Consider the following 20475-nt stretch of genomic DNA (forward strand, 5'->3'; position numbering starts at 1 on the left):
GTCTGCAAACTTGGACATTAAGCCTGATATACCATCATCAATATCATTTATAAATACAGAAAACAATAAAGGCCCCAATACTGAACCCTGAGGGACTCCACTAATAACATTAGTCCACGATGAGCAGTGTCCATTGATTAACACTCTCTGTCTTCTCCCCCTCAACCACCCCTTTATCCATAGCAGCAACTTGCCTCCAATGCCACACTGCTCCAATTTGTGCAGCAGTCTTCCATGTGCAACAGTATCAAAAGCCTTTCTAAGATCCAAGTATATAATATCAAAGTTATTCCCTGCATCCAGTTCTTTTGTGACTGCATCATAGTATCCAATCAAATTGGTCAGGCAAGACTTCCCCTTAACAAAACCATGCTGTGTCCTAGCTATAACTGAAGTCTTGTCTAGATGATCCTGCAGTGCTTCTTTCACCAGTGCCTCCATTAATTTTCCAGGAACAGAAGTTAAACTCACAGGTCTTTAATTACTTGTGTCAGCCTTTGATCCCCCTTTGTGAATTGGGGTCACATTTGCACATCTCCAGTCAATGGGTACCTCCCCTGAGTCCAAGGAAGCTCTCATAATTATGGCTAAGGGTTTGCTTACCTCCTTTGCTGCCTCCTTTAATATAACTGGATAGATCCCATCCACCCCAGGTGCCTTTCTTGTGTTTATCTTCAACAATTTCTCCTCCACTTTGCTCTCAGTTATTACAAGATTCTCTAGCTTACTGCTAGAGTTGAATACACCTCTGGCATTCCCCTCGCTGAATAACTCCTCATGTGTGAATGTCGATGCAAAATATTCATTTAGTTTGTTAGCTACCCGAGCAGGGTCATCAACAGTTGACCCATCGATCTCAAGTGGACCAATCTGATTCATCCCCTTCCTTCTAGAGTTTACATAAGTAAAGAACTCTTTGCTGTTTTTCTTCGCATCCCTTGCCAAGGATCTCTCGTAATCTGCCTTCGCCTGCCTAACCTCCTTTGTAACTTGGTTACAGATCAACTTGTATCTATCATAGGCGTCCGTGTCACGTGTTAATTTGTATGTATCCCATGCATTTTTCTTCTCTGCCATATGCCTCATTAGTTCATCTGACAACCATTTAGGCCTAAACCTTGAACAATATTTCTTAGTTGGTATGTAAAGCCTAGTAGCTTCCACGATAAGTTCTTTGAATGCTTCCCATTTTGAATTTGCTGTTGGCAATATCATCAGTTGATCCCACTGTATAGAATTTAAATACTGTCTCAGTCCATTGTAGTCGCCTTTATGAAAGCAATACCCCTTCCCTTTACCCCTAATGGTAGTTACCTCTTTGAGTAACTCCCACTTCAGCACACTGTGATCACTGCCACCAAGTGGTTCATTTATCTGCAGATTCTTAATGCATGAAGAATCACTACTGATAATCAAATCAAGAGTTTTACTCCCTCTAGTTGCCTCCCGAACATGCTGATGTAGAAAACAATCATCCAATAAATCCACAAAAGCCTTGCTACTGTGTGAGTGACCAGCCCCCAAATTCCAGTCAATATCTGGGAAATTAAAATCCCCCATTATAAGACTCTCTGATTTACTGGCCCACTCTATTTCTCCGAACAGTTTCTTATTATACTCATCAGAGTCATTAGGCCTATAGCACACTCCTACTCTCAATTTTGATCTCCCAATGCTTATGTCACACCAAACTGACTCGACACTGCACTGTCCAGCGATGTCGACTGGTTTCACTTCCTTGGATTTTATGTGTTTTTTAACTAATAGCATAACCCCTCCTCCCTTCCTATCCTGTCTATCCTTTCTGTAGACATTGTACTCCCCAAATTCCAGTTCTGCATTTCTTATATCTGTGTGACACCACGTCTCTGAAATCCCCACAATATCTGCCTTTGATGTTTTGAGCAATACCTCAAATTCATCAAATTTATTTACTAAACTCCTAGCATTGGTGTACACACAAGTATACATGCACCTGTTCTTTTTCTTAGCTTCCCTAACACAACCCATGTGTTTACTTGTACCCCAATGATTCCCAGCAGTCTCTGAAATATCCTGCATCTTATTTTCCAGGCTGCGGCTCATTCCAATAGAAGCAGTGCAAGAATCACTTTCACCTCTGCCAGTGGCTACTGTTAATCTATTAGTCCTTGTATCCCCCCAATCTAGCAGTTTTCCGACCCACCTAACATTGCCTCGATAGCATCAGCAAACATTCTTGCACCCTTTCTATTTAAGTGTATCCCATCCCTGTAGAAGCAGTCTCTCCTGTTAACAACCTGTTAACCTGTCTCCTGTTTTGCATCTACATTCACACATGAGGAATTACTAAGGTTTGAAAATGGCAGAAGGTTATCAAATTGTAGCAGGATACTTAATGATTTTGTAATAACTGAAAGCAAAGTGGAGAAATTGTTGAAGTTAAACATAAGAAAAGCACCTGGGGTGGATGGGATCTATCCAGTTATATTAAAGGAGGCGGCAAAGCAACTAAGCAAACCTTAGCCATAATTATGAGAGCATCCTTGGACTCAGGGGAGGTTCCCACGGACTGGAGATGTGCAAATGTATCCCCAATTCACAAAGGGGGATCGAAGGGTGACACAAGTAATTACAGACCAGTTAGTTTAACCTCTGTTCCAGGTAAAATAATGGAGTCACTGGTTAAAGATGCATTGCAGGATCATCTAGACAAGACTGCAGCAATAATTCAGACACAGCATGGGCTTGTTAAGGGAAAGTCTTGTCTGACAAATTTGATAGGATATTATGATGTGGTTACAAAGGAACTAGATGCAAAAAATAATTTTGATATCATATATTTGGATTTCAGGAAAGCTTTTGACACTGTTGCACATGGAAGACTATTGTACAAATTGGAGCAGAATGGTATTAAGGGAAAGTTGCTACAATGGATAAAATGATGGTTAAGTGGCAGAAGACAGAGGGTGGTAATCAATGGGTGCTGCTCTTCGTGGACTAATGTTATTAGTGGAGTCCCACAGGGTTCAGTGTTAGGTCCACTGTTGTTTTGTATATTTATCAATGATATTGATGAAGGTATATCAGGCTTAATGTCGAAGTTCGCAGATGATACAATGGTTGGCAGGGTTGTTAATGACAGTAACGGCAGTGTGCTACTGCAACAGGATCTAGATAATTTGGGCAGATGGGCTAAGAAGTAGCAACTGATGTTTAACCTTGACAAATGCAAAGTACTGCATATGGGTAGAAGTAACCCCAGAGAAATATACCAACTGTGTGGTACTACACTTAAGGTGGTAGAAAATGAAAAAGACCTGGGAGTAATTGTGCAGTCAGATATGAAGTTTTCTGAGCAATGCAGACAGGCTGCCAGGGCAGGTCATGGGGTTTTGTCAATGATATATAGGAATTTTGCTAGCAGGGAGAAGGAGGTGATTGTCCCTCTGTATAAGGCAATGGTCAGGCCACGCCTTGAGTACTGCGTACAGGTCTGGAGGCCTCATTTTACGAAGGATGTAGATTTACTTGAGCGTGTACAGAGAAGGGCAACAAGATTGGTGAGGGGAATGAAGGGATCCTCTTACCAAGAGAGGGTTAAGTTCTGCAAATTGCAGTGGCTGGAGACTAGGCACCTGCGCGGTGATCTGATTGAGGTGTATAAGGCCTTGAATGGGTTGAGCACGCTGAATTCTGATGGGATTCTTCCACTTGTTCAGATTACGAACCTAAGGGGGCATAAATTCAAATTAAGAAAAGACAGATGTAGAATAGATGTGCGGAAATTTCCCTTTAGCCAGCGGGTGGTTAATTGCTGGAACAAACTTCCATCTGTCGTTGTGGAAGTTGACAGGTTAAATAAATTTAAGGAGGAACTGGACAGGCATTTGGAGGGAATGGGGTGATTTTTTTTTTTTTTTTTTTTGGCTGATGCATAAGCTCATACACTTGCTTTCTTGCATCACATGCCACTACTGCTACTACCACTACTACTACTACTATTCCCGAGCAGTGGAAGTCAGTTATTTTCTCGGATGAGAAGAAATTCCACCTGCATGGCTCTGATGGGAGACAAATGATTCGCTGTAGACGTGGTGAAGAATACCATCCAGACTGTATGGTGTCTATAGTGAAATTCCCTACCAGCCAAATGATATGGGGGTGCATTTCGTATCGCGTAGTAGGTCACCTGCAGTTTATAAAAAGTTTCGTAAATGTCAATGGATACCTGGGCTATATTGGAAGGCAAATTGCTGCCAACCATTAGAGACCATTTCAACCTACCAAGTAACTGCATCTTTCAGACCCACGTAGTCCATGCACCATTAAACCTCAATACAAACAAACAAACAAACAAACAAGCATCTTTCAGGATGACTCTGCTCCTTGTCATCGGATGAAAAGTGTAAGTAGGCACTTCTGTAGTTATTTTAGCTTCGTTTCTGCATTAGAGATTCGGCAGCAATGTGTTTACATTTGTTACAGGTGAAAAAATGGTTTTAAGAACAGTTCATTACAACTGTTAGCTGGCCAGGAAATAGCCTAGACCCGAATCCTATAAAGAACTGTTGGCATCGTGTGGGATCTGCAGTTGCCAGAAACAAACCAAAGACCCTTCGTGAACTTCAGGAAGCCATAATTCGTGTATGGAACCATGAACTATCAGTTCATTATCTTCAGAAATTGAGGTTGTCGATGCCTCGACAGTGTGCTGCTGCCATCAGGGCCAGAGGCAGTTCAACTAAATATTAGTTTGCACCTGCTGAACTTTTCATTTTGTTTTCCATTTAAAATGATAAACTGAAGCAAATTGAGGGCTTCTGATAACATTTCAGCCATACTGTTATTGTTATTTGGTTTTTAGGAGCATTAGCAACTAAGGCCATATTGCTCCGGGAATATGCGGTGGTCATTCCCTGACCTTTCCGCATCCTCCGTATTTGGTGGTCACGGGCTCGAACCCCAGTCTAATCAAGAAGCGTGTGCTACGCACTGCTGCTCCTGCCCACCTGGCTACGGAGGCGCCATTTCACCCATAATTGTCGTGTTTATCAAAAATGTTGTATAAAGGTTGCAAATGCTCATTTTGGAATATTTTGAGAGTACCTGTCAAATATTACTCAGTTTTGCCTTAACTATTAATAAATATCTTTTGTTTATATTTCTATTTGTGATGCTAGTCATTAATGTAACATAACATCACAAAAAAGGGTGAGAAATGTGAAATTCCCAGGTGATGCACTTTCTTTGAACACCAGTGTATGTATCACAGTTTGTAAGACATTTGTTCAGTTATTACTATTTTTAATAAAAAGTAAGTTTCCAATAGTTATAAAAAAAATTATGTATTTTTGTTAGGCTTTTGGAACACAACCTTCCTTTTTGTACTGGTTCTTAGTCCAGCATAATACGGTTTTGCACTACATGAGATTTTATAGGAATCTAACTACCATGTTATACGAGAGTTACCTGTATTTCCAAGTAGACTCTTTTTTTTCTGAATATAATTATTATCTGAAAATGAACAAAGCTAACAGAATGAAGTCATAAATTTGCAGGAAAACCACAAAATTTTACATTCTTACAATTTTATAGTTTTATCACATTTAAATAAATAAATAAATTTTCTGTTTTGGCACGACAACCAAGTCAGTAGAGTTTACAATAAATCGTCAATACAAATATTTATCGTATTTAGTAGTCACGGGCTTGAACTCCGGTCCACTCAAGGAACGCGTGCTATGCACTCTCGCTCCTAACCACTGGGCTACGTCAGGCCCTTACTGTTGTTATTGGTACAAAAAAAAACAGTTACTATAATTTATTTAGTTTATTATGACTGAATATTTTTAAGCAAAAGGAACAAATGTGGAGCGAACCCTGTTCAATCTATAGCAAACCCAGACTGGGCCATTCTACGCACTTTTCATACGAGTGAAAAGTAATGAGCATCTGTAAAAGAATAAACAATGGAGAGAGTGCCTTTCTCCCACTAGGCATTTATAAATTTCCAGGAATCCTCAAAAGAACAAATTTTCCCATGGAATTTCCGAAAGTTGGCAGATATTTTCTTAGAAAATATTTAATGATCGTATTTGTGAGTGACTTAAGGGTCCTGAGGATTAGTAAACTTGGTCAAGGTTAGAACCCTATGACGACAAGGTATGCGAGCATGAAAAATGTGATGACAACTTGCATATTACTGAGCGCTAAGAACATTTCACCATCCGCTTACACTATTTGTGTGAACTGAATAAAGGAGGGAAATAAATATAGGTTTTCAGTTTCGGTTTGGGTTCGGCTCCACTCTGAACAAAAATATTAGTTTGTTTTCAGTTTGGGTTTTTGGTTCAGTTTAGTTTGATGCCCTGCTTTAATTATAATAGATAAATACTGGCTAGATAGAAAATGATCAAATTATCAATAATAGAGAGATTGATTTTGGTAATGCAATCCCCCTACAATGGACCAATAGCAAAAAAGGCCAGATAGACAACAGACCAAACCAACACACACCCCCAACACTACATTTTAATATACACTTTTCTGGCCTTTACAAAGCCTGTATTGTATCACAAAAGATCATCACAGAGTTTGGGGGAACCTCTTGGGCCGCAAAACCTGTAATGCTATGCACTATGTACTCCCCCATACTGAAATTCTGCATCCCTTATGTCTGAGTGCCACCACATCTCTGAAACTTGTACTGATAATATCAACAGTCATGTAAGAAAACAAGTGTTAGAAAAATAAAGAACATATTTTAAATGAAGGCACAAAACTGCTTTCAAAAGTGTGTTTACATCTTTGATGAAAAAAAAAATAATAATAATATATAAAGTTTTATGTCTTGACCAGTGTAATAATCCAAAACAGGCAGTAAAGATATTTTCAAAAATGTTTCACATTAATAGAGTTTTCATTTTTATACAGGTTTAAGAACTCCACTCCACATTCACTCAGTTAGAAAACCAAACAAAACAATAAATGTGAAAATAAATCAACAAGTACATTCAAAGTCATAAAATGACCATTTAAAACTTGCTACTGGGTCTTCATTTAACTTTTGTTCAGTTACCCACCTTCAGTGAGAAATCATTGAGGACAAATATTGGTGCTCTTGAACCAGAAGTAAAACCTCAACATGATCATGGCAAGTATACGCAAGTGACATTTTTGTCAAATAAAAAAGAAGAAGCCATCTGTGCTGTTCAAAAACAAATATAATATTCATGCTATAATTATCTTGAAATGTTAAGTAAGTCCTTCATATGACATGGAAAGTAAATACAAGGGCAAATGTTTGTCAATACACCAGTTACTGGAGCTGCCCTTAGGAACAGAATCTCAAAGTGGGCTCAGAAATGAAATCAGTTAAGTAAATTTCTTTAGTAAATTGAATGCAGAATTAAGTGTTTGTTTTCCATTAATTAATATTGATTAAATATTTATTTTTCGCAGTTAATAAAGCTCCAAACCTTGTTTTCCCAAACAGTGCTTTTTTATGGAATGGGTTCTATTTTTGCATAACCTCATTCATTTATTTTTCCTCTATTGTAAATTTCTGCTCTCAGTAAATTATATAAATTGTCTCTAAAGTTATCCATATCTCTAAATTGCTAAGAACAGCTTGGCCTCTGACAATAAAAAGATTCTGTTGTTAGCTGCTTCCAATATCTATTTTGTAAGCACTGCGGTATTTAAATTAATAATAAATAGTACTGTACCTTTTATGAAGGCCCTGATGACAGAATTGCAAATATAATTCTCTGGCTGTCTTATATGAACCGAGTGCTTGTTGAAAGTTCTTTGCTTCAAACAATGAAGCTATTTCAGTTTCTAGATGTTTTGCTTCTTCAAATCTAAATAATAAAATATGATTTGCAAAAATTATGTAGATTGAAATTCCATATGTATAATCCTGTACATTTAAAAAAACTGTTTTATTTCTGTAATACAACTTCAAGTGAAAACAAAAGTATAAGTTGCACTTGTTTTGCACACAGGTGATAATGGAAAGATTTCAAATCAAAAGGAACCAAGATGAAATTTATGCTCAAGTTACGGATTAGTATAGTAGTGTATTATTATTATTAGTAGTAAAACTAACAAATTTTAAGGTTTTCCTTAAATGAAGTTACTTCCACAAATGAGTCAAAAGCTCACAATGGGGATAATGAGACCGTACTAGAAAACATAATGCCACACAGTAAAGAAAAATTATAATTGTTTTCATGAGAGAAAATATTGTGGAAAAAACATAACACTGGATACAGTATATAGGTAATTACCATGTTATACGAGGTAACCCTCGTATAACATGGTAGTTAGGTTCCTATAAAATCTTGCGTAGTGCGAAACCATGTTATATGGGACTAAGAACTAGTGCAAAAAGGGGAGTTAAGTTCCAAAAGCTAACAAAAATACACATTTTTTAAAATTAAAAATAGTAATAACTGAACAAATGTTTTACAAACTGTGATACATATGTCACAGTTTATGTACATTCATTTAATTTTTCTTCCTCATCATCACTGCTAAGCACAATGAGAACCTTTTATCTGTTGCAGAATATCTTCACCTTCTGAACTTTCTTCTGCAGCATCTAGATTTCATGTTATCTTTTGCTCTCTTTAAAAAATCAGTAATCTGGGTTCGTTTGCTTTTGCTTGATAGATCTTTGTAAATTTCATTGTATTGAGCTAAGCATTTTTGAAGCTCTCTTTTGAACTTTGTGTTCCTTTCAGTTGAAGGATCTGCATTCAAAAAATAAGATTCCAATTGCTCGGCTAAGTTTATGCCTTCCTGTATGCTTTTTAGTGTAAAATTAGGAATTTTAGAATTTTCATCTATGCTATCATCCTCTGAACTGATTTGGATTACCTCTGGCGCCATTTCCACCAAAAGGCGCCTCCATAGCCAGGTGGGCAGGAGCAGCAGTGCGCAGCACATGCTTCTTGATTAGACCTGGGTTCGAGCCCGTGAGCCACTAAATACGGAGGATGCGGAAAGGTCAGGAAATGACCGCCGCATATCCCCGGAGCAATATGGCCTTAGTTGATAATGCTCCTAAAAACCAAATAACAACATTTCCACCAAATCCACTTTGCCAACCTCTTTTTCTGCCAGTAATTCTTGAACATCTTTGGTAGTCATATCATTAAACCTTCCCCTCCTACCAACTTATCAAGTTCTACTATCGCACTGATTCTGTTTTCTGCCAGTTCGACCATATTTCCTGAATGAACTGACTCTCATCATACATTTTTCCAAGATGCATTTAATGTTGACAGTTTTACTTCTTTGAGTGATAAAGCTGTGACTGCAATACAGTCCACAATTAAAAAATGTTTCCATACCTCCATCACTTCAATAGATTCGGAATCAATGTTTTCTAAAATCCATTGTAACGATTTTCTGATGTTATGAGTTGTAAAGGTAGATATAATGCCTTGATCTAATTAAAGAAGTTGTATTAGGTGGATTGATCATTACTTGAACGTTTGGATGACTTAAATCTTTTGGATGGCCTGGTGCGTTATCCAATAGTAATAAAACTTTGAAATATAGATTTTTCCGCTTTAATTCGTTTTCCACAGCAGGCACTAAACAATTTAGAAACCATTCTTTAAATAAATCAGCAGTTACTCAACCTTTTTTATGTGCTTTCCAATATACTGGTAATGCATGTTTATTTACATCTTTCATCGAGTATTCTGAAACGTAAATTAATGAACCAATGTATACTCCCCATCATGACTTATGGAAGTGAAACTTGGTCACTCACCAAAAGAATGGAAGAGAAGCTGAAAACTACACAGAAGATTACATTAGGAATCAGACTGATGGATAAGAAGAGAAACACCATGGATTGGCCAACAAACTCAAGTAAACAACATTCTTATCAAAACTAAAGAACTGAAATGGACTTTGGCAGGACACACAGCTCGAAGACATGTGGACTAAGAAAATAACAGAATGCTACCCAAGAGGAACAAAAAGAAAATCTGGAAGACAACAACAGAGATGGAAAGATGAAATTCAAAAGTTCGTGGGCAGTAAATGAATGGCCATTGCACAAAACAGAAGGAACTGGAAAGTTGCAGGAGAGACCTTCATCCTGCAGTGGATTGAAAATGGCTGATGATAATGATGAAACTAGCATAGGTTTTATCATGTAATCGCCTGATGCATTACTGCACATAAGTAACATTACACAATCTTTTGATGCCTTAAAACCTGGTGCATTTTTCTCTTTTTTTGAAATAAACATTCCGTTGGGCATTTTTTTTCCCACCAAAGACCTGTCTGATCGGAAGTGAAACTTGATATGGTGTGTATCTGTGCTCTTCACTAATGTTTTGAAATCCCTCTGCATACTTCTTGGCAGCTTCATTATCAGCCAATGCACTTTCCTCTTGAATTCTTATGTTATGTAATGAGAAGCAGTTTTTAAATTGCTCACACTAACCTTTACTGGCAACACACTTTGGATTAACAGAAGATTCTCCATTTTCTTTTAAATGAAAATTAATTTTTAGTGCCTTTTGTTTAATTATATTGACGTCTAATGGGATCCATCTTTTACTGCTATCGTAAATTCAAATACTGAGTGCTTTTTCCATTTTCTCAATTATTGGTGCTCGGGGACGAGCTGTTATATTTGAGGAAATGAAAGATCCTGCAGGGACAGCAGTTATAATTTTCTGTTCAATTTTCTTTATGATCCGGATTGTTGCTTCATTTAAATTTAAGCTTTTTGCAACATAGGATACCTTTTCCTCTCTTTTAAAATGATCCAAAATTTGTATCTTTGATTTTAGAGAAATAAAGTTTCTTTTGAGCAGTGCTTTTTTAATTTCCTTGGGCATAATTTACAGCTGGAATTTAATTTATAGCAATGAAATTATTCCAATACAGTTCTTAAGAACAAAGTTTAGTATTACATACCCAGAAAAATTTATAAACGATCAAATAAAAACCAAAATAACCTTACAAAAGTGCAATTCGTAACCTTAAAAGTTACAAATTGCACGCTTCGAAGTCAATTTTTTATGGTCTCGAAGACGCGCAAGTTCAATACCACAGAACCAAACATGGGGATTTCCCAACAAAATAAAATACGAGAATTTCCCAATAATAATTTTTTTTGCATAACAACTAGCGAGTCAACAGTGAGGATTCACAAAAAAGAATGGAAATGTTGAAAAATTGCATCCAACGTAACAGCAGGGTCCTCTCCCCCCCCCCCCCCAACGACAGTTCAAAAATACTATGTTATGTAAGGTTTGCTGCATTTCTCTAACCATGTTAGAGTGAAACGGTGTTGTAGAAGTACCACATTATACAGAGATTGCCTGTATTGTAATATAAATAATAACTTGATTTATGATGAAGATTGCTTCTCTTAAATGTGATATTATTTATTATTAGTGGCATATGATGCAAGGCAGCAACCTTATAAAGCATCAGCCAAAAAAAAAAATCCTCCCACATCACTAATCCACCCCTTCAATTAATTTGCCTCTTTCTTCCTCAAATTTATTCAAACTGCCCACTTCCACAACACCAGATGGAAGTCTATTCCAACAGTCAACCACATGCTGGTTGAAGACAAACCTCCCCGCATCCATCATACAACCATTCATCCTCAATATGAATTTATGAACCCTTTGTGTGTAGTCTGAGCAAGAGGAAGAATTCCATCAGCATTGAGCTTGCTCAATCCATTCAAAGCCCTAAAAACCTCGATGAGATCACCTCACAGGTGTCTAGTCTCAAGATGCTGCAATTTTCAGAATTTAAACCTGTCCTGGTAAGAACTCCCTTTCACCTATCTCATTGCCATTCTCTACACTCTTCCTAAAATGAGACCTCCAGACCTGTATGCAGTACTCAAGATGTGGCCTAAACACTGCCTTATACAATAGGATAATCACTTCCTTATCCCTGTTAAAAAAGTTCCTGTATCTCGTAGACTAAACATCGTGATCTGTCCTGGCATCATATGTGCATTGCTCAGACAACTTAATACGTGACTGCACAATTACACCCAGGTCTTTTCCATTTTCCACTGCCCCTGGTATAGTATCACATGGTACATTAATCTGAGATTACTTCTACTCATGATACTTTGCACCAAATATGCATTTATATTAAGCTTCAACTGCCACTTCTCAGCCTATTGGCCTAATTTGTTTAGATCTTGTTGCAGCAGCTAACTCTGCTTATTGTCATTAACTACCCTGTCAATCTATCATCTGCAAACTTACACATTAAGCCTGATATATCTTCGTCAATATCATTAACAAATATAGAAAACAACAATGGACCCAGGACTGAATCCTGGAGGACTCACTAATAACATTAGTCCATGAAGAGCAGTGTTCATTGATAATCATGCTTTGTCTTTACCTACTCAATCATCCCTTTATCCATAGCAGTAAATTTCCTTTAATGCCACACTTCTCCAATTTCTACAGCAGTCTTTTATATGTGCAACAGTATCAAAAGCTTTCCCGAAATCCAAGTATATGATATCAAAGTTATTGCTTGCATCGAGTTCCTTTGTTACTGCATTATAGTATCCAATCAGATTGGTCAGACAAGACTTGCCCTTAACAAATCCATGCTGTGACTGCAGTATAAGTGCATTCCTGTCTAGATGATCCTGCATTACTTCTTTAACCAGACTTAAACTTTAACTCCATTATTTTCCCCAGAACAGAAGTTAAGCTAACAGTCATCCAATAAATCCACAAAAGTCTTGGTATAGTGACTAACCCACAAGTTACAATCGATATCTAGAAAGTTAAAATCCCCATTATAAAACATTCTGATTTACTGGCCCACTCAATTTCTTTGTATAGTTGTTTGTTATACTCCTCCTACTATTTCTTGAGTCGGCAAAATGCGATTTGGAAATGCGATTGATGGAAATTTCTCGTAGATGAAAATACCTCAAATTTATCATTTCATTGTTTCCTTTTAACTTGAAAGACTTCCGACAAAGGATCTATTTGTATATTCACAGTCCCCTGAAAAAGTCATGTATTGCATTTATTTTCCCACTTGTGCATAGAGTTGGGTGCTGGAGGCAATGGCTGTACAAAAGAATGGACGACTAGGTGCTCGATATATTTTCATACCCATAGATCACTTATGGTCAAAATTCAGAAATGCATTTTTTTGGAGACTATTTAATTTATTTCTTTTGCTAAATTGAGGGAATGGACACGTTTATGTGTGTGTAAGTGGAAAGAAGGTGGTAAGTGTCATAAGCCATATGCGGAAGGACCTGATATGAAAGGAAACAGAACCAAAGAATCGGCAATATGGGCTTTGGGTACTTGAGAAATTTTATGATGAAATGCACCACTTGTAATCTTCCAAAGTGCCACGTTTGGTGCATGCGTCATAGGTTGGCCACCCCTGCCTTAGACTATGAGAAATATTGTTGGAAAATCTGTGGTGATTAAGTAATCGCTTTGTTGCTTGGACTACAGGGTGATTTTAATAAGTATTGTTGTTTCCTGTGCTTATGTCGAGTAGAACATCATTATATTGTGAAGGAATGGTCCATCAGAGAAGAATATTACCAATTTTAGACACACACACCAACCGTTTATGACTGGTTGAATAATGATAAAATAAAATAAAATGATAGAAAAGACTGTAAAATAATATTTACAAAAAACTTTTAATCATTTACAAAAAACTAAACTATAACAAAAGTAAAATAAGTAAATAAGTTAAAATGCATTAAAATATAAATATAAAAGTGATAAAAAGACGATAAAAAACACTAGAGCTTTCGGAGGTGTCTTCCTCCTTCCTCAGTAATAGTGAGACTTAAATGACACATCCTTAAATACCAGGTTCACGGCACACGTGGATGACCAGGCGCATACTCAGCATTCCTTTCACTTGTGCCGGAACCGGAAGTGGGCTGGACACGTGGAAAATTAAAACGTTTGTCTCTTGTCAAAACCACCGCCTCAAAAAGGGGGTGAAGCCTAACTCCCCTGTCTCTGTTTATACTATTGTTACCAGAGGATCCAATCCACAGACTTTCCAGCCACTTGCGGTCCCAGAATCTGTGCGCCCGGTCCAAGGATGTGTCATTTAAGTCTCACTATTACTGAGGAAGGAGGAAGACACCTCCGAAAGCTCTAGTGTTTTTTATCGTCTTTTTATCGCTTTTATATTTATATTTTAATGCATTTTAACTTATTTACTTATTTTACTTTTGTTACAGTTTAGTTTTTTGTAAATGATTAAAAGTTTTTTGTAAATATTATTTTACAGTCTTTTCTATCATTTTATTTTATTTTATCATTATTCAACCAGTCATAAACGGTTGGTGTGTGTGTCTAAAATTGGTAGTATGAATAATCCCAACCTCAGAGGCCTTATTGCAGATAGAGAAGAATATGTTTCCAGGAAACTCAACATCAAATGCATGCCTTTAGTGAAACCTGAAATGGTGCTTCTCCCACCTCTGCACATTAAGTTGGGTCTCACGAAAAATTTTGTAAAAGATCTGGACAAAAATAGAATACTTAAAAAGCCAATTTCCAAAAATTAGTGACGCAAAGTTGAAGGAGGGTATATTCATAGGCAAATTAGACAGCTTTTAAAGGATTAAATCTTTGAAACTAAACTTAACACTACTGAATTACCTGCATGGAAATCCTTTAGAGCTGTTGTTAGAGGGTTTTTAGGGAATAAAAAACTAGAGAACTATAAAGAGTTGATAAAAGAATTGTTGCATAGCTATCAAAAGTTAGGATGCTGAATATCGCTGAAGATACACTTCCTACATTCGCACCTGAACTTTTCCGAACAACTTGGGATCTGTCAGTGACGAGCAGGAGAAACGATTCCACCAACATATTCACACTATGGAGCAGAAGTATCAAGGACAATGGGATCCAGCAATGATGGATGACTCTTGCTGGTTTCTGATAAGGGAGGACCATTCTGCTCATAACAGGAAAAAATAATTGTAAGTAGAACGATTTCCTATTTTTGCCTCCACTTTTGCGGGTTAATTGCTTACTGAAATCCAAATAGGTGTTTATAAAGTTTAAATATGTTATTTTTTATCCATTTAGAATGTTTACTGATCATTTCTATTTCAAGCAATTAATTTACAAGAAAAGTAGTCATTTACATTTAGATAAGTAAAAATTCACAATTTTGGAAAAAAGGAGCATGAAGCCATAACATGAAAATTTGACATGCTACAAAACATTATACTGTAATTTTTGTTTTCAGCATAGACTGCAAAATACATTTGGTTTTTTGCAGTCAAAATCAGTTGATTTCATTCATGTTATCGAAAAAAAAGTTTAAAATTGTTGGCTAATGTAGTCATACTTGAATTAGGATTTTTGTATTCTTTCAGTTAACTGACTGATAATTGTACTTGAACCAAAAATAAAATTATAGATCTCATTATACTCTGTTTTATGAAATAATAGTAGAGTTGATAAAATTAGGGTGTTCTCGAAAAGCCATTGCATTAAAAATTACATTACCCTGGATTTTCCAGAACTTTTCCCAAACCTATCTACAGGCTAGAAATGTCTTGATTTTTTTTTTTTTTTTAATTCAAAGTGCATTTTGTACCAAAGTGCATTTTATTCTTCTTCAGAGTGTGTTTTGTCCTATTTTTTCTTTTTCAGAATTTGTTTAACCCACATTTTCCTGTAAATCTGGGCACTCTACACTAAACATACTATACTATAACACACTACATTATGATATAATATGTATTATTCAAAATGAAATGTCCTACAATACAATTTTGCATTACACAATGACACTAATTGTAAATGCTTGCAACTAATTATCATAACTTAAACAACCTATTTTAATTTGACAGTTCAAAGTACTACTAAACTACAGTTGTACCAGTCTATAGAATAAATATAATATTAATTATAGAACTATTTATATTAATTTAAATATATTATTTATAATTTCCATATAGAGAGAGGTCTCAATAACTTAATTCTACTGAGCATGTATGAGAAAGCTCTGTGGAGATAAACTGAGTCATCTATTACACCTTATGAATCATCATAAGGTAAGGCTTATAGAGTCTTATCTTATGAAGCATGACTCTTGAACAGTGTTGCCTGGCTCTCAGTGATAATCACATTCTCTAACTCATCTGATGTATATTCACTTTCATTAAGATACATAAGCTATCTTATATATTTTAAAAATAACATTTTACCCCTAAGTTAACAAATTGGCTCTATTGTATCATTTGTTGTTGATTTTAAAATCAATAAATAAAGTGCTGCCAAGCTTTAATAATCTTTAATATACTTCCACGCTAAATTTCATTGATGTGTATCAGTTATTTTGCAAATTAGTGCACTTTTGTCTTTTATAATTTTACTTCTGCTTATCAATGTAATTACTAGAGGTAAACTATTTGTGTGTTAATAAACTGAATGCCATATAATCATCCATAATATTACCATATTTATTATTTAAATTCTATTTCTATTAAAAATTGCCTTTCCAAAGCAGCAACTAAATATTTAATGATTTTAATGCATTTTCAAGAAATTAACTGCTTTTCTAATTTTTATTCATATAGAAACAATAGAAGCTTGCTTAGGAAAATACCAAAAACTTCCAGAAACAATTTTGCCTTTATTCATGTGACATTTCACTATTGGACTGTATATGAAAATGACCACAAACTCAATTCCTCCTTTTTGTATTACTGTTTTATTGCTCATCTTACATTAGGTTATAAGACAGTATTTTCATACCTATGTGCAGTTCTTCTTGGGCTTAATAAGTTTGGTTACCCTGCATTACGGTGAGATTGTTTTTGATGCTATCTGCACTTATTATAACTCTCAATGTATATTTTGTAATCAGACATACTAAACTTCTGCTGTTTAGATATAGCTAATTTATCTAATAAATAAATTAATCTATAAATTTGTCATTTATCAACATATGAAAGGTTTTGTATTTTGTGGTAATTATAGCCTTAACTTGCCTGCAATTTTATTACTTTACAACTTATTAGGGCAAACTACTCTACATTAAACAGGTCTGTTAAAGCTCCTTGCACAGCAGATGGAGAAACATATCAATAAACTAAAACCACAGTTTGCTTTTTTATTTTTTTATAACCAATTAAAAAAATGGTTAACTTAAAAACTACATAATCACTTATTTAAATTTTTACCTTATAAGATCTTCTCTATTTTGAAATAAAATTTTCTGTCTTACAATAGGAAAATCAGGAAAAACCATTTTTCTTGTATCCACCATTAATAAAGTGAAACTAAAAAATATAAATATAGCATTTTAATAATCTTTTTTAGAAACAAAATAAATGACTGAGTTTAAACAAGGAATACATCAAAATAAATGACTATACATCAAAATAAATCAAAATAATTTCCCCACTCGCGCATGGGGAAATCCAACTGATGAAAAACCCTAGTTTCCAGTTCCTCCATTGCTAAATTGGCCACAATGTCGCTGATGGGGGAACCCCATGGCCGTGCCATGGACCTGCTTATACATAACTTTTTGAAAAACCATGGTGGTGCTTGCGAGGCAAAATTCAACGCCTTTACAAATATCATCAATGCTTAGTGAAGATCTAGCACTAAAGCAGTCATCCCGTTCCAAGGCCAATCTTACACAATGCACCCCATGTTCAATGGGGATACATGTGAACAAAGATACCACGTCAAATGAAATCATAAGTTCATCTTCACCTATAGATTGGCTTCTTATAAAGTTCACAAATTCCTTACTATTCCTGATTACTAAAGTGGAGCGTCCCACTATAGGAGTGGAGGAGATATGTGGACGATACGTTCACCATTTTAAAAAAGGGAAAGGAAGATGAGGTGCTCAATTTACTCAACAGCTTTTCCACATTTATACAATTTACCTCGGAGGTGGAAGAAGCTGGGTCCCTCCCGTTTCTGGATGTCTTGGTTAGCAGAGATGGGTCTAGATTAAAAACTACGATTTATAGAAAGCCTATGTGCCATGGCTAATTTGTTCATTACAGCTCAGCACAGGCTCATCATCATAAGAACAGTGTAGCCAGGGCATTGTTGAATAGGGTGGGGACCCACTGTAGTACCCCTGAAGAAAAGGAAATGGAAATTTGCAGAGTCACGGTAGACCTCAGGAAATGTGGATACCCCCAGAGGGTCTTGGACAAATATATTTATAGGGCTGAGTCCAATCGTAGGGAGTCGCCTGCCCCTGTGGCTACTGCATACATTCCTTACTATCTGGGCCTTTCGGAACGCATTGTACGGGCACTGCGGGAGTGTCAGACTCGCTGTGTGCAACTTCCGGGTCGGAGGTTGCACACAGTGATATCTCAAGTTAAAGATCCCGTAGCCCAGGACCATACTAGCAATGTGGTCTACGAGATCAAGTGCCCGGATTGTGAGGAGTGTTATGTGGGGAAAACGGGGCGACGTTTAAAGGACCGTCTAGGGGAACACACGACCGCTATCAAGACTGCTAATTATGCGAGGTCTGCTGTGGCAGAGCATTTCTGGGAAAAGCAGCATCGAATCTCCCCTGAAGACGCGGTCATTACTGACCGCGCCCATGGATTTTGGGAACGCAAGTGGCTCGAGAGCTTGCGAATCAGTTCATCCAGTCACAATACTATTAATAGGGACAGGGGAATCCGTTTACACCCCCTGTTTGAGGCAGTTGTCCTCAGAAGGGATGACCGGTTCTGTTTGACACGCTCCAGAGCCACTTCCGTTTCCGACACGCACATGGGGAATGTAGATCATGTGTCTGATGACTAAGTGCATGAGTGCCATGGACCTGCTACTTAAGGATGTGTCTTAGCACTAGTAGTATGCTGTTGAAGAAGGAGACGGCAGTCTCCGAAAGCTCCAGGTTTCATTGTTTTATCGCTTTTAACCCAGTTTATTTTAGATAATTTTACTGATTTTAACTATATTGTAACTATATTTTAATTCATTGTATTTTCGTTACATTACTGTATATTATTTTATTTTATTTTATCTTATAGTAAATTTTCAGTTTAATTTCTTGGCTGGTGTTTATCATTAATTATTATAGTAATCTACATACCCCCAGCTCCAGATATTGCAACAATTGACGATGCTACCAGCTGGATAATGAGTAAGTTACACCCTTCTGCTACGCACATTCTCTGCGGTGATTTTAACCTTCAACCCACCTGAGCCCTCTCCTTCAACGACTAATGAACAATCTCTTTCCATTAAAGTTCACGATTATCAATGAGGAGCCAACGAGAGGCGCCAGTTGCCTTGACCTGATTCTATGTTCTGGAATTTGTAGAGTCGACATTCCACCAGAAACGTCCTTCAATTCAGATCACGACCCAATTGCATTACTTCTTGTTCTGCCTTTGCCCAGCTTCAATTGCTGTAATACTGTTGAAAAGAAAATCATATTCTCTCCGAATTTTCTGGATCCAAAAAAGTGCCTCGAGGCAGCACAGTCTATTCCATGGCATGTGCTTGATGGATGTGACCCAATCCTCGCAGTTGACCTAATCACAAGATAGATAAATACAGTCACCCTCTATGCGTCAGCCAAAACCGTACACATTTCTCCAAGAACTAGAGCTTGGTGGTCCAAAGATCTAGCACGCAGTTTCCACAACAAGCAGTACCTTCACAGGCAGTGGAAAATCTCTGGCACAACCCAAGATCGAATCCTATATTCCAGAGCAAGAGCTATGTTCAACAGACTCAAGGCATCAGCAATAAAGAAATACACCGATACTACCTTGTCTAAAGGAAAAGCGCCATACTCATCAAGACACAGTTGCATTAATTCAAATCTTGATCTAGATAACTGGATGGACTACATTTCAAGATTCAAAACCAATTCCGCTTCTACTGAAATCCCTCTCCAAAACTCTCAATTTGCGTCTACTGATGACCTCTCCATAATTTCCATCACAAGACAGCAATTGATATATGCTATTAACTCCTTGCATCCATCTAGTACCGCAGGATGTGATAAGATACCTCATTTCATAATCAAATGCCTTAGCCCCTATATCCTAGATGCATTACTCTCAATCTACAAATCTGTTCTTTCCACACGAGTTTTCCCTGCTCAATGGAATGAATACTCTGTGAGGCCACTACCTAAGGTTAAAGCACCAACAAGCCTAAAAGATTTCAGACCAATCGCAACTTCTTTCACCCTCCTCAAACTTCTAGAAAAGGTACTCCTTCCAGCATTAAACAAACAGCTGATGCCACAGAAGCCGAAACAGTTCCATTTCGTAGTCGAAAATAGATCCACCATAACAAACCTCATGGCCGCACAGACATCAATTCTTCAAGCCTTCGAAACTAAATCTGAATTAGCTATAGTGTACGCTGATATTGAAGCTGCTTTTGACAGCCTAGACGTCACAGCCCTTCTCAGTCTTCTGAAATTCTTCTTCAGGATTAATGG

General features: G+C 36.9%; 1 protein-coding gene across 1 annotated transcript in view; it reads right to left on the bottom strand.

Annotated features, from left to right (window-relative positions):
• The window catches only part of LOC150083362 (fanconi-associated nuclease 1-like), a 177737-nt gene that overhangs the window by 133256 nt on the left and 24006 nt on the right, over positions 1-20475 (bottom strand). Inside the window, exons 2-3 of the mRNA XM_090377215.1 lie at positions 17207-17305; positions 7710-7844 (exon numbers count right to left, since the gene is read on the bottom strand). Coding sequence (XP_090233341.1) covers positions 7710-7844; positions 17207-17305 — 234 coding nt within the window. The remainder of the gene's footprint in view (positions 1-7709; positions 7845-17206; positions 17306-20475) is intronic.

The sequence above is a fragment of the Mastigoproctus giganteus genome, chromosome 7, assembly GCF_048544385.1.
Source record: "Mastigoproctus giganteus isolate SK-2022 chromosome 7, ASM4854438v1, whole genome shotgun sequence".
In the NCBI taxonomy this organism is placed as follows: domain Eukaryota; kingdom Metazoa; phylum Arthropoda; class Arachnida; order Uropygi; family Thelyphonidae; genus Mastigoproctus; species Mastigoproctus giganteus.